The sequence below is a fragment of the Erpetoichthys calabaricus genome, chromosome 13, assembly GCF_900747795.2.
Source record: "Erpetoichthys calabaricus chromosome 13, fErpCal1.3, whole genome shotgun sequence".
In the NCBI taxonomy this organism is placed as follows: domain Eukaryota; kingdom Metazoa; phylum Chordata; class Cladistia; order Polypteriformes; family Polypteridae; genus Erpetoichthys; species Erpetoichthys calabaricus.
This window is the reverse complement of record NC_041406.2, coordinates 36,105,580-36,119,561: the sequence shown is the minus strand read 5'-3', so window position 1 is coordinate 36,119,561 and position 13,982 is coordinate 36,105,580. Positions and strand designations below refer to the sequence as shown.

At 35.1% G+C, this 13,982-nt stretch overlaps 1 protein-coding gene across 2 annotated transcripts in view; it reads left to right on the top strand.

The window, feature by feature from the left end:
• Positions 1 to 1,009: 1,009 nt before the first annotated feature.
• ctnnal1 (catenin (cadherin-associated protein), alpha-like 1) overlaps positions 1,010 to 13,982 on the top strand; it is a 173,733-nt gene continuing 160,760 nt past the window's right edge. Inside the window, exon 1 of one of the 2 annotated variants that reach the window (XM_051935958.1) lies at positions 1,010 to 1,598. In XM_051935958.1, the coding sequence (XP_051791918.1) occupies positions 1,488 to 1,598 (111 nt within the window). In that variant the 5' untranslated portion in view covers positions 1,010 to 1,487. The remainder of the gene's footprint in view (positions 1,599 to 13,982) is intronic. The other variant, XM_051935957.1, reaches the window with a different exon arrangement.

Sequence of the window (13,982 nt, the reverse complement as noted above, 5' to 3'; positions counted from 1 at the left end):
GGAAGAGTCCTGGTGGTTTCGAACTTCTTCCACTTACGGATGATGGAGGCCACTGTGCTCATTGGGACCTTCAAAGCAGAAATTTTTCTGTAACCTTCCCCAGGTTTGTGCCTCGAGACAATCCTGTCTCGGAGGTCTACAGACAGTTCCTTTGACTTTATGCTTGGTTTGTGCTCTGACATGAACTGTCAACTGTGGGACCTTATATAGACAGATGTGTGCCTTTCCAAATCATGTCCAATCAACTGAATTTACCACAGGTGGACTCCAATTAAGCTGCAGAAACATCTCAAGGATGATCAGAGGAAACAGGATGCACCTGAGCTCAATTTTGAGCTTCATGGCAAAGGCTGTGAATACTTATGTACATGTGCTTTCTCAATTTTTTTATTTTTAATAAATTTGCAAAAATCACAAGTAAACTTTTTTTCATATTGTCATTATGGGGTGTTGTGTGTAGAATTCTGAGGAAAAAAATGAATTTAATCTATTTTGGAATAAGGCTGTAACATAACAAAATGTGGAAAAAGTGATGCGCTGTGAATACTTTCCGGATGCACTGTATACCCAGCCATGCAAAAAGTGGACGTGTTTATGATGTTTAAAATCTGGAGCAACCTTCCATTTTAAAAATTTCAAATGTAACTGCATACACAGAATTTAGTTATCTCTGTAAATCTGTCTAGTGTTTAATACCACTACGTCATAGTTAAACTATTTCTTTTAGTTGTGCCACTTTTCAAGCACCTGGTCATACATACATTGTGGACAATGTAAGTATTGAGGCGCAGACGTGTAAAAGGTTTAAAAAGTTGACGTACTTGAAGAAATTCATTGAAGCGAAGGGGGGGGCGGCCGCAGTCTGCGGCGACGGAAGCGGGCTGGTGAAATTAAATGGTGCAGAAAGGAACGCAGTTGAAAGGCTGGTAGACCGCCCGTGCGTCCACACCGTGGCACTACATTGAGAAAAGGGGAGAGCGCGCGGCGCGTTCCTGGTCCCCTGACATACACACACACACACGCATACTGGATCTCGCGTGTGTACGCGCGCGCGCGCTCTAGTGCCGTGTCACTCAGTCACTAGCTCACTTAGGACGGACTCGGCGGGTCCGGGGAGTCTAGAGAGCGGCTCACTGCAGCAGTTGGGACTCTGGAGTGCAGTTTTACGTTCAAGCTCTCATTCGCTCTGCAATTTTTTCCCCCAAAATTGTGTTCGCCTTAGATGCTACCGGCAGAGCTATCTACAAGGTTTTGGTGGATTAAAACTAATTCTTTTGTCACAACGAAGAAAGACTGAAAACAGTGTTTAAGAAGGTACACCGAGGAGGTCCGGAGTGTACTGACGCTAAACCTCTTGCCGCTACCCCACACTTTCAGTTGTGGTTAATTGAACTCGAGCGTACTGGGAATTACAGTGCCGTGCAACTGCAGTGAGGACAGAAAAGGGGGAAGAAGAAAAAAAAGACATAAAAAGGTGAACGGCGGGAATGGCTTCATCTCCGTGTGGCAGCAACGGCAGCAGCAGTAGCAGCTTTGATTCTGGACTGGAGATCAAAACTCGGTCGGTGGAGCAGACGCTCATCCCTCTGGTATCGCAGGTAAGGTCACAGGCTCTCCAAGGCTCGCGATCAACTGACTGCATTTATCATCTCGATCGCTATATCGACTTTGCAATTGTACTGCGTGTTTTCTTCGTATTTGGGTTATGTTACTATCGCTGTATGGTCGACTTGCAAGTTTTTCCCTGTTGGAAAAGTTCAAGGGTACGTAGTTAAAGAGAGGGCATACAGTTACATCGAGTAAGATTGTAAATTGACAACAAGCACTCTTTTCTAACGGGCACAGTTGCGAAGTCCATTGCATTATTAAGAGGGGAAAGGGGAGGCCGCGCGTGTCACAGAGGTCTAGAAGTTTAAACATTTACCTCCCCCAACGCCTTGGCTTTTTCTCCGATCGAGACAGTTTTCCACAGTAATGCAGGTGCAACAATGAAACTTTACTGTGCTGGCAAATGTTGGGTTTCCATAGCAAAGCATAAGCTTCAGGAATCCGTAATTAAGAGGCCCGTTCGGGGTAAGCCAGTCGGCAGCTACTTTCACTTCGTGTGGTCATTGGCAGGAACTGGCGATATCACCTATTTTACATTTTCCCAAGCAGCATGCGCGAGCGATTTGTAGTAGTGGAACTGAATTCCTAAAACAGGAAACGACTGAAAAAACGACCAGGTATCCCGTTAATCGAGTGCGATGTGGTCCAAGTGTTGTACAGTATAAGGTTTCCGAATTATCCCAGGTCATCAATAAGGGCTTTCGAGCTAAATCCACTTCCCTTTCCACTTAATCATGATTTATAGAAATGTTAATTGTGTATGCAGAACATGAATGCAGACACATGTGTTTCTCAGCGAGTTCATTAATTTTAATATCACAGTTCTTAAATTTTTAAACTGAGTATATACAGCTTACATTTCAAAAGTACACTTAACCCTTTTCTTTTAAAACTTTAACCATTTTAATCGTATAGATGAATTTAGTCAACTGTTTTGTATTTTTGCACAGATTGTGCAATTATTAGAAAAGTAGCAACACCTTGGTCTATCAGGGTTGTCCGGAAGTGTTAAAAAAAAATAATTGTGCCTGATACCTCATCAGATAATGTTTTTTTCTTAAACAATGTGACTTAGTAGTTTGTTTGTGATTAATACAAATGTTTCTGCAGAGGTGTGCTTCATGGCATCAGTGTTTGAAAAAATGTAGTTGCAATTTCAATAAAGTCCCCCAAAATTTGTTTTACTATTTATGTGCACGAATATTACATGATTACGTTTATTAAAATTTTTTTGGTGTTTTCATTCATTGAGTTATCATTGTTTTTTTTTTTTTCAGTGTTCATTGTGTTGCTGACCTGCAGTCACGCAGTCTGCTGATTTAAAAGTTAATTTATTGCTTGTAAATATTTTAACCCCCCCACTTTTTTTTTTTTTTTTTTTTTTTTTACATATTCTCTGTGAAAAACACATTGGAGAATAAAGGCCATCTTTCAAGAAACTGAACAATACAATTGTATTTAGTTAAATTCATTGTAAACTTTAAGGAGACCATTTTATTTTTATACAGAACTCTTGACATTATTATGGGTGGCACAGTGGTGCATCGATTACCACTGCTACCTTTTTGCTCCCAGGATGTGGGTTAAAACCCTGAAATGGTCTATGTAGTGCTTGCACAATTTTCTGGTGTCTGTGTATTTTTCCCTATGTATATTTTCTCACACATTGAAAAAGTATGCATGTTGTGTTAATTGACAACTCTGAAATCCCTTGTATTGATATTTGTGGGCATGTACAGTATGGTTTTTGATGAACTGGTGTTTTTTTTTCTGCCTTGAACCCAGTGCCTTTGGCATAGACTCCTACTCCAAAGGTCCTGAAGCGAACTAAACAGGCTGAGAAAATGGATCAATGGTTTTAATTAGCAAGAAGGGTAGCATAATACATATTGATTTAAAAATCAAAGATGTTTCATTCACACCAAACCACACATACCATTTAATAACATAGCTTCAGAAACTTTATGGATGTAAATTTAATCTGTCTCAGAAGATTCAAAACAGACCATCTAATCCTAAATTGTCAGTTGGTAAAAGAGTCACAATACACAAGAAAAGGAAATGTTCAGCACTTGCCAAACATTAGTTATAACAGAGTAAAGGAAAGCAAAAACTAATGTGATATGAACATTGAAAAAGAAAACCAAATATGTAAAACATAAGAATTTATTTACATACAAAAAACAGCAGGTCATAATATTTTGTGATTGACTGGCACAGATTCCTTTTTTTTTTTTTTTTTTTAAAGCCACTACAAAAAAATAACATGGGCTCAACAGTTGGGAAAACGTGAAACAATAACAACAGATTTATTCCAATTCTGAAAAAAGTGTATCTCTCCTACTGTTTTTCAGTACAGATCTGATTTAATATATACATATTTTATAAAGTCTTACTCAGTTTGTAACACATCATTTCCAGTATGTCACTCATTATGGCTTGGAAATTCACAGTAATCCTCTACTGGTAAGATATAATGGCTTTTGTCTATACTTTACAATAAAAATTATGAAGTATTTTGTTTTTCAGGAAATACAAATGAAAGCATTTCTGTTTATATAATACAGTTTACGTTTGGGCTTTGGCTGAGCTGTCACAGACTTGTCTTGAAGCCACCCCAGCATTGTCTTAGCTCTATGCTTCAGGTCATTGTCATGCTGAAAGGTGAACCGTCACCACAGTCTGAGGTTGTGTGCACTGTGGAGCAGGTTTCCTTCAAGGACCTCTCTGTATTCTGTGGTGGGCTGGCACCCTGCCCAGGATTTGTTTCCTGCCTTGCGCCCTGTGTTGGCTGGGATTGGCTTCAGCAGACCCCTGTGACCCTGTAGGTAGGATATAGCGGGTTGGATAATGGATGGATGGATAATACAGTTTTGTGAGTAAATCTTTATTAAGGATTTTATTTTGATTTCCATCCTACTGCCTTTTAATTTGCACTTTTATCTAGACACGTCCCAGAGTTTGTTTCAATTTTTTTCTGTCCCTGTCTAACCAGTTATTCCTTTTTTAGTTCATTACTGTATATATTAACATGTTCAGAAACCTTGCATTTGATACAGGCTTCCACCACTTTACAAAACTTACTTTTAATATCCTTTCTTGTTTCATGACCCATAATGAAGCTAAATATACACATATACAAAGATCAACTGGAAACATGATCAGGTGTATTTGGAACTGAGCTTGGCTGGATGTTTGGGGTGGGGCTGCGTATTTGTAACAATCATTCTAACGGACAAAACTGTATTTTGAGTCCGTCCTCATGAGACATACTTGTACGTTCACTTGCTGTGGTTCATTCAACTTGTCACATGTGTTGCTCATATGTCTCACATTATCTTGAGCATCATGGCTCCAAAGCAGATTATGAATTAGTTGGAAAAACCCAAGGAGGATTGAAGGGCCATTCCTTTGAAGATGCAACTTGAAGTGATAAAGAGCAGATAAACAGCTTTATTAAACGGTGTTAAATGCATTTAATCAATTTTCATATATTTTTGTATTATTTGAACAATTATTGGGTTCATTTTTGGGCCCAGGGAATGCTTAAAACTATTTTCCTTTCAAATTAATTATAATTAGGTGTTCATATTTTCAAATTTGAACTTGCAAAGCAATTTTCAAAATTGGATTAGTTTAAAAAAGTGGTAGAAGCCTGTAGTTATCATTTTGTGTCTCATACTTCATTTTCTTTTGTGTTTCTAAAACAGAAAACCAGAATAAAAATAAGTTATTGTTTCAGCAGTTAGTTTTAAGTTTTATATCCGGTGCTGCTTCTGCAGTGTTTTGCTTAAAACGTGGTAGGTGAAGTTGTAAAAATGTTGGCAGGATTTTTATTATAAAGAGTAAAAAAGCTTTTACTTATTTCCCCTGTGGGGTTGTTTTTCTTAGCATATGATAGCAGCATTCTTTTCTATTCTTGGCAAATTGTGCTTGGTTGACGTAACTGAAACTTTCATTTTGTTAGAATGAAGCATCCTCATAATTGTAATATTTGCTACTGATCTTTCAGTAATATGAATGATTTACTCATTCTTTTCACTGAACATTTCCTTCTTATTTGAATATAATATCTTTTATTATTAAGAGATATGCATTCAAAAGGACACAAGGTTTGCTGTTATTGTAAAGGGGGAAATACTTCTTCACTGTGTTACATTTTGTGAAGTGGAGTTCAGTTCAAAAATACAATAAAAAAATTAACTTTATTTTACTCATTTTTGAGAGTGGGTTATTGGAAATTTAAGAGTTATATTTAAAGAAAATAAATCCCTTATGTTTATTGCTACCCAGGTGTGCATGCTAGAACTAGGAGCTTTCTGATTTGAGCACAGCACAGGCTTGTACGTGACCTTTCAGTATTCATTCATTTTTACATTTTTTACCTCTCTTTTGCAAGCTTTCCTCTCTGCCCAGCAGAAGCTAAATGCCTGAGCTTACGTTTCAATACTCTGACATGTACTTTGCTCTTGTTAACACAGTTTTATCAAGCCTCATATATTATAGACAGTTCAAGGCTGAAAAGAAAGAGCCATTATTTTCTTTAACTGGAATGCAGCAGAGCAATTTCAGGATAGAAGGATATCTTCATTTTTATCTTTGTAGAATTTCGTTATATATTCACTCATGCAGTTGATTAAATGTAACACCTCTGATGGTAAATATTGTAAAGAGAAAGTAAAGATTTTTTAACCATTAAAATACAAAGTACCAATCAAGGGCTGGTGCATCCAACCCCTTCTAGTCCCCCAAACCCCTCAATCCCAGCTGACCTCCCCCCAGACCTACCATGTTAGCTTTTGCCTTGCTTCTAGATGCTACTGAGTTGATGCTTCCTGTCAACCTTAAATGTACTCATTGAGTTCCATATTGGAAGAATGGTTGGATGTATGATGAACAGGAATGCTTCAATAAACATGCAAAATAGGCATGGAAACTGTTTGGATGTTAATTGCATAGTTTTATGGAAACTAGATTACACGTAGCCCACCTTCTTTAATCTCACATAAAAAGGCAACTTTTATTTCCATGCATATTAGTCATTAACACATGCTTTGCATTACTGAAAGGGATGCAGTATAAGTAGTAAGCCATGAAAACAAATCTGTAGCTTAATGTCCTCAAACCAAATGAGCATGTTCCACAAATTAAAGCACCTGTTCATGCAGAATGCACTTGTTTTCATTTTTAATTTTGATTTTGCCATGAATCACCCCTCGATTCCAAAAAATGATCTAAGCAGTTACTGGGTCTCTGTGTTCAGTGACCACAGACTCCTTGCTCTTTTTCTTGCTAGCAGTCTTCAGAAAGCAACTACCTTACTGCCTTTCTCAAAGCACAATTGACACAACCCAATCAAGGTTGCTGAGTGTTTAATAGTGCTCTTCAGAGTTTGCAGAGGATTTTTGGAGGGAATGTTAGGGGTGGACTTTCAGTTTTTATCTCGGATTATATAAAGTTCTACCCACTGAAGATGTATCTCCATAGATGTCAAGTAAGCAAAACAAAAAAAAATTCTGTGTTGTCGTTTTGCATCCAACCCATCGTTAGCAAGCATCATAGTTCCTTCCACACTAATACTCATAACTATTTTCACTTCATGAAAATGCTTATAAAAATAATAGTTTAAGACCTTTTTTGTATAAAAAAGACAGTATATATTGTGAGAAAGGTAATGTTCAAGGCAGTGAGAGAAAGCATAAAACAGTGAAAAGGGTAAGTTTGTAACTGTTACGGTCTTGTGAAAAAGTAAGTAACCTTTCTTTAATTTCTGTTGTCTTAACATATGTGAACAATGAATAGTCATCTAGTTCTTACCTGTTCTTAAAATTAGACAAATCTAACTTTGGGTAGCAAAGAATACATAACAGATATTACTATGCCATTTTATTCCACAAAAGTAAGCCAACATCCAGAATTTAATTAGATGATTTAAGAAGTAAAAAAAAAGCAATTCACTTATTATAAAAAACATACTGTATATGCATGTTGTACATTTACAAAAATTATTAAATGAAGGTAAAGTTCATATAAGACAAAAATAATAGTGTTCTTCAGGGGCCCTACTCATAAAGAACCAATAATCTTCATCATTTCATTTATGGTCAATTTAGAAGAATATATAAAAAGTTACATATGTGTTATTAGAAGAAAGTGGATGTTCTTTTCTAAATGCCTCTTGTAGTGTCATGCAGTAGTTTTAAAGGAATGCTCCATCCAAAAACAATATATTTGTTATATGTTCCTTACCCCATGTAGTTTGTAGTGATGGCTGAGCAAAAAAAAAAAAAATTCTTGCTCTGCCATGAAGAATGAAGATAAGAATGTTTTTGTTAGAATGGAAATCTATGGTGACTAACAATGGACCACAGGGAACAAAGTAAAAAGTCCTTTAAAAAAGCTCCATTATTTGTGTTGTGTAATCCAAATGTCACGTCATATCAGTTGTATACCCAAAATGGGTAAAACATGTGCATTTTGTGCTAAAGTTTTGTTACATAAATATTTCTTAAAATTGGAGCATATATTAGTATATGTAGAGAAAATGTGTTCACAAAAAACAAGCTTTTTAATTAAAGACAATACTCTTAAACAATGAATAACCAGGACTCAGACATTTGCGTAGCTACAACCAAAAGATTTGTATACTGTAGTTATGACTAAAACTTGCATTTATCATCAATGAAAGTAGAATTGTCCTCTAACTGTAAAAATATAATATACTTTTTTAAGCTTGCTGTGCCTGTCAAGATTGTAGTGTCTATTCCCTGTTCATATGAAAGGTGTACCTTTTAGGATAAACTAAAACACTGATATGACTGCGGTACTCTTGCTCCCCGTATCAGTGCTAATGGCGAATAAACAAATTTGTATTTATTTTGATTGGCAGTTTTTGATAGACTGTGTATATTTAATCAGGAACTAAGATTAAAAATGACATTCTAAGCTGTTCCAGCAGAAAACAAGAAAAATCAAGAAAAGGCCATTACTATGGAAACAAAACATTGTATTTTGAGTCCTGAGTAAAGGTGAATGAGTAGGGCTGAATGAGCTTGCATCAGTATAAAACTTAACCACAATCAACCACTGAACACCAAAAAAAAACGAAAATGTGTTATTTAGGTTTTTTTGTGTTTAATGAATGTCTGTTAAAACATATATTTATGTTTTTCTTTTTTTCATTTACTGTGTTGTCATGATCAGGTTTGGCATTTTGTGGGGTGTCAACATTTGGTATAAATCGGGACTGTAGTCGCAAACATAAAATGTAAGATTTGACTTGCAGTTAGCCATTTTATAACCTTTGACCAGAAACAGTTAAGTCATAAGAATGTAAGTCACATATAAAAATATAGTTATCTTCACTTTTCTTCAACAGTGTTTATTTAAAGCAGTTTAGCCATTCCTGCTTTTGGTATAGCATCTTGGAACAACAGTTGCCTCTACAACAATAAGAACAAAATATTTATTTCTGTAGCACATTTTCATACAGACAGTATAGCTCAAAGTGCTTCACAAAGTCCCTTATAGCGCTGTTGACCTATGTTTGATTCCAGGTTGCACAATCTCCAAATGTTTACACTAGGTACTCCTACATTCCAAAGAATTGCATGCTTGGTTATTTAACAATATTAAATTGCCCCGGTGTCTTTGTATTTGAGGGTCCATGTGATGAACTGGCATCAAATGCAGGGCTGGTTTTTGCAATGTGACACATATTACTGGAAAAGAATTCTGTTTCCCATGACCCTTAACAAGGATAAACAGATTTGGAAATTGGATGAATAACACCTCTTTACTGCCATTGAACACATAGTCACTGATTAATTTGCTACTCCAAATACAATTATATATGCTGTTTTGACATATTTAAAACTGAAGCAATATTAAACATTTCCATCTAACTAATTACAACAAAATGTAACACGAGTCCACCCCAATACCTTAAGATTCTAGGACCTTTTTGTAAAACAGACAAAGAACCTTTAAACTGTGGAGTTATGCGCTGCATTTTATCAGGTCATATATCTATGTACAGGTACGTTTTACAATAATGTAATTGTCCAGCTATCTTGGGGATTTTTATATAGACATCTTTCTTGGTATCGGGTAGCTAAGATCTCAGTCATTTATAACTGTCATTTTAATTCAACATGTTCTTGAAAATAAGCACTCCTGGTGAAATTTGATTCCCATTATGAGCAGTTACCTAAAACACTAATCTTAAATTATGTGTCATCTGTCTCTCTTTACTATGTTAAGGGCAGCCTGGTGTGTTGCATCCTGCCAGGCACCAGTACAACACCTGCAGTTAAAAGTAATATACAGTACTGTGTTTGCTGAAAGTGTTCTGTGGAAGTGAAAAGATGGTTAGATCGTGAGGAGGGAGGAACTTCTAAAATTGTATCCTAGCAGGCTATTTTTGCTTCCTTGGTATTGAAGCCTTTCCTTTCTGGCCGAAAGTGTCATTCAAGAGTAAATATTTTATACTATTAAAAAGTAATATGGAAGCTGCATCTGTCCACTCTGCTTCTTCATGTCTGAAGATCAGATTACAACCACTAATTGTAATTTAATATACTTTTTATTTATTACTGCTGATTTAACTAGACTTTTGATAACATACCACACAAATCATATCCCTTTTCCATGGGTTGATTGAATTTTTATGTAATCTGTAATTATCACCATTTTCAACTTGTTTCAGGTAATGTTGGTTGGGAAAGCACATTTGCATTTAAGCAGACTCTTTTTATCTTTTGCCTCCTGTGTGGTCTTAACCAGATTTGCAAAAGTTTCAGACCATTGTCATTCATCTATTGAAGTGTAATCCTGACAATGACTATGCTTTGAGGAAAATCTGCTGTGCAGTGAAAGTCATTATGTTCTCCAGTGGGCATCGTAAATCACTGGTGGGTTAAAAAGAGGGCAACTGATCTACTGTGTAAATTATTTTTCACTGAACAGACATTTAATTTGTAATGTAAAATCACACTGCCTGCTTTCTGTAGTGTCTGTAGGAAGCATTAAATTAAAGCTGCCTTTGTTAGTTCAATGAACGGATTTGTGGTTAATCCAGTCAACATTGCTGAACTAAAGAAAAATGTAATGTCTTTTAATGTAGTAGTAAAATCCTTTTCAATTTCCTTTTAGAGGAAAATGCTTCTACAGCTAATAACAATTTGGTGAACTCTTTAGAAACACTAAACAAAAAAAATCAAATTGAGTTTGAAATCTTGCTTTGAGTACTCCTATATACTGTTTAACGGGTCATGATGGGTTACTTTATATAAAAAAAAAAAAAAAAAAAAAACAGAAACAAAATAACTTTTGTATGTGCTGCATTTTTCATTTTTGTGTTTTATTTTGTTTGCAATGAACTTTGTAAACCTTGTTGGTAATTATAATTTTACTGGATGCTTTTATCTGGTACTTCAGTTTTCTTGCCACAAGTCCAAAGATATGTAGGTTATGTTAATTGGGAAAATACTAATTTGGCTCTGTGTAAATATGAGTGTGAGGGTGTGTGCTTAAGTTCTCCCTACGATGGACTGTCTCTTTGTGCTAAGGGGATAGTGTCTAACCCCTTCAACTCTCCATTTGATTAAGCAAGTTTGAGAATGTTATGGTAGGCTATGATTATTTGTTGTCTGTACCCCTATTGTGAAAGCATTCCTGGATCTCCATGGGTTGTGATGTCTTTTCATTTTTACAGGTTTTTGGTGCAAAGTCATAAGCAGAAGTATTTTTTTTATTCTTGTATAATATAAAAACAATAATGTAAGTAGAAAAATGCTATTCAGTATGTTTGTTTTTTACCAAGTAAAATAAAAAGTATCATGAATTATTTACTCACAGCGAAGGGTTATTTCATCATTGACTGTAATTTTTACAACATTTACATTGGATCCTTTACATAAAGCTGAAAGCTGTAACTTTATTGAATGCTTAAAATATGTACAGTTAACTATACTGTCCTCCTGAAAAATATTAATAAAATAAAATCAATAAATCCAGCCCAATACTATAATACAGCCACACACACACAGGTGTGTATCTGTATTAGTAACTGTCTTAGAATTGACATCAATGATGTGAATTTCCTGTGAGTATTCCAGTGTTTGGTTAATTAAAGGCCTGCTGATTTTCAGTCTGTCCTATTAAACGCTAATTAGCTCTGCAGTATGTCTGAAGGTGAATTCAGATCACATTTAACATTCTCCTTAGTACTAATTTGATCTGTGCTTGATGAATTTGATAATAGTGTACACAGTCAAAAGAGACCCAGTGTAGGGGACAGAGTAGGACATGTAGATTTTGGTTGATTTTTCTGACAACCTTTTTATTGCTGCCTGTTGTTCACTAGTTCCATTTTGTGTTCTCTTTGGGGATCTACCCTTTATTAACTATAGTCCTCTGGAATATTCTGTACATGTCAATAGTTTCTATAAATATGATGCATTAAAGCATTGAAAATAATTAACTATATCCTCTGGTAATATTTCATGTTAAACAGGAGACAGCAAGGGTTTTGCCTAGTACAAGAATATTACAAATAGATTTGTATTCTAACTTGAAGGAAATGAGTACACTACATCCTTCCTTTATAGTTCTACAAAGTTTATCTGGGACTATTTAAGTAACACTGTATATGTTCAAGCTGCTTGTTTGTGACTTATTATGTGCATTTGGATTTCAACTTTAGTTTAATTGCAGGGGTTCTATTGCAATGTAGATCACCACCTCTGTCTTTTGCACCTTTCCAAAATCTGAAGAAAACTCCAATTTTGAGTGTTATCTTTAGTTTAAATTGTATTTCGGCATTATATTATTAGTATTAGGGTGTTGTACAGTGTTAGCCATTATGGATGTAATGAGAAGTCAAGCAAAATCTTTTTAGTTAGTCAATAAAAAGTGCCATTATATTATTGAAAAAGTTAAGAATATAAAGTGGGGAAAGTTGTCTTTTATTTATGGCCATAGAGCATAATGCAAGAAAACACAAAGCTATATCATTAACCTTTCAAAGTTAAAGAAATGGGTTACTCAACATTTGAAATTTCATTCAGACTTTTTCTTAACTTCAGAACTGTCTGTTGGAAGTTGAATATACTCCTTTTGCTTCTGTTATTTTATTTTAATAATTTCTACCATGGGCAATATGCTTTTAAAATATAAGTCAATGACGAGGCTTAAACTGATAAAGGCAGAAGGGTAAAATATGTACACAGTACGCACCAATTTTAATGTCTGATCAGAACAACAGAATAATCCCACCTTTGTTATTTTTGTTTTCCTTTTCTTTCAAAGTAATAAATCTAGAATAACACCAGAACATGGTAAGGTTGTTCTTGTGGCTTTGAAAGCAAGAGAGGTTGTAGTGTTACAGTTTTAAGTACTGTACAGTCTGTATGCATTATACATTCCTGGCTCTGAAAGCTGTTGTTTGATTGCATTGTAATGGAAATTCAGTGTTTGCAAATACTGTATAAAATTAATTTAAATTATATTTTTTTGTAGTGTGTCTGGCTCTTTCCTTTGCTCCCTGGAATGATTTATGGCTAAGGCTCTATATACTAACTTACTTTGTTATGTTTACGGGGGCTCTTTATGGTCTAGAATTTCTTTTCACTGCTCAGAACACTTTTAGGTTATTTTACTGCTAACTTGGGCTAATATTAGTGAACTTGTGTGTGTGCTTAATATGAAAGCTTGGAGTTTGTTCTCACTTTTGTCTGAAGCAATATACAAAGCTGGACTAGAAAAATTATTAGAAAATGGAATATTGTGTTAACATTGTTACATAATGGTGCATTGATAGATATTTATTATTTTATTTATTTTATGCCTTTTTAAATAAATTTTTCTTGGTTTACAGTTAAGTAAACTTAGAGTGTTTCAATTATTCTAATGTGATTCCTAGCAATTTTTAATTTGAATATGACTATTTGGACTATTATAACTATTTTACAGCAGAACCTATTACACAAGTAAGATTCAAAATAGTGGATCTTTGAGTCATTTATTAGTACACAGAAAATACTGCAAACACTAGTGCTAGAAGTGGAAATTAACAGCACACATGGTCTGTTACATGTACTGTTATACATGGCATCACATTATTGATAATTGGCACACAGTCGTGCATAGTTTAGGGAGTGTAAGTTAGAGCTGTAGCAGTAATGGCAGGGTAATGAAGCAACAAAGATGTCATTAGGTACACACAGTGAATGGCAACAACTGAAATAATTATTATTATTATTTTATTTTTTGCCTTTATGAATGATAATGTGCAACCTTTCACTTGTACAGAAACAATATTTAATTTCAATGTGTATATTTTGAGTTGAAAATTTTAGCTACACATCTGGTTT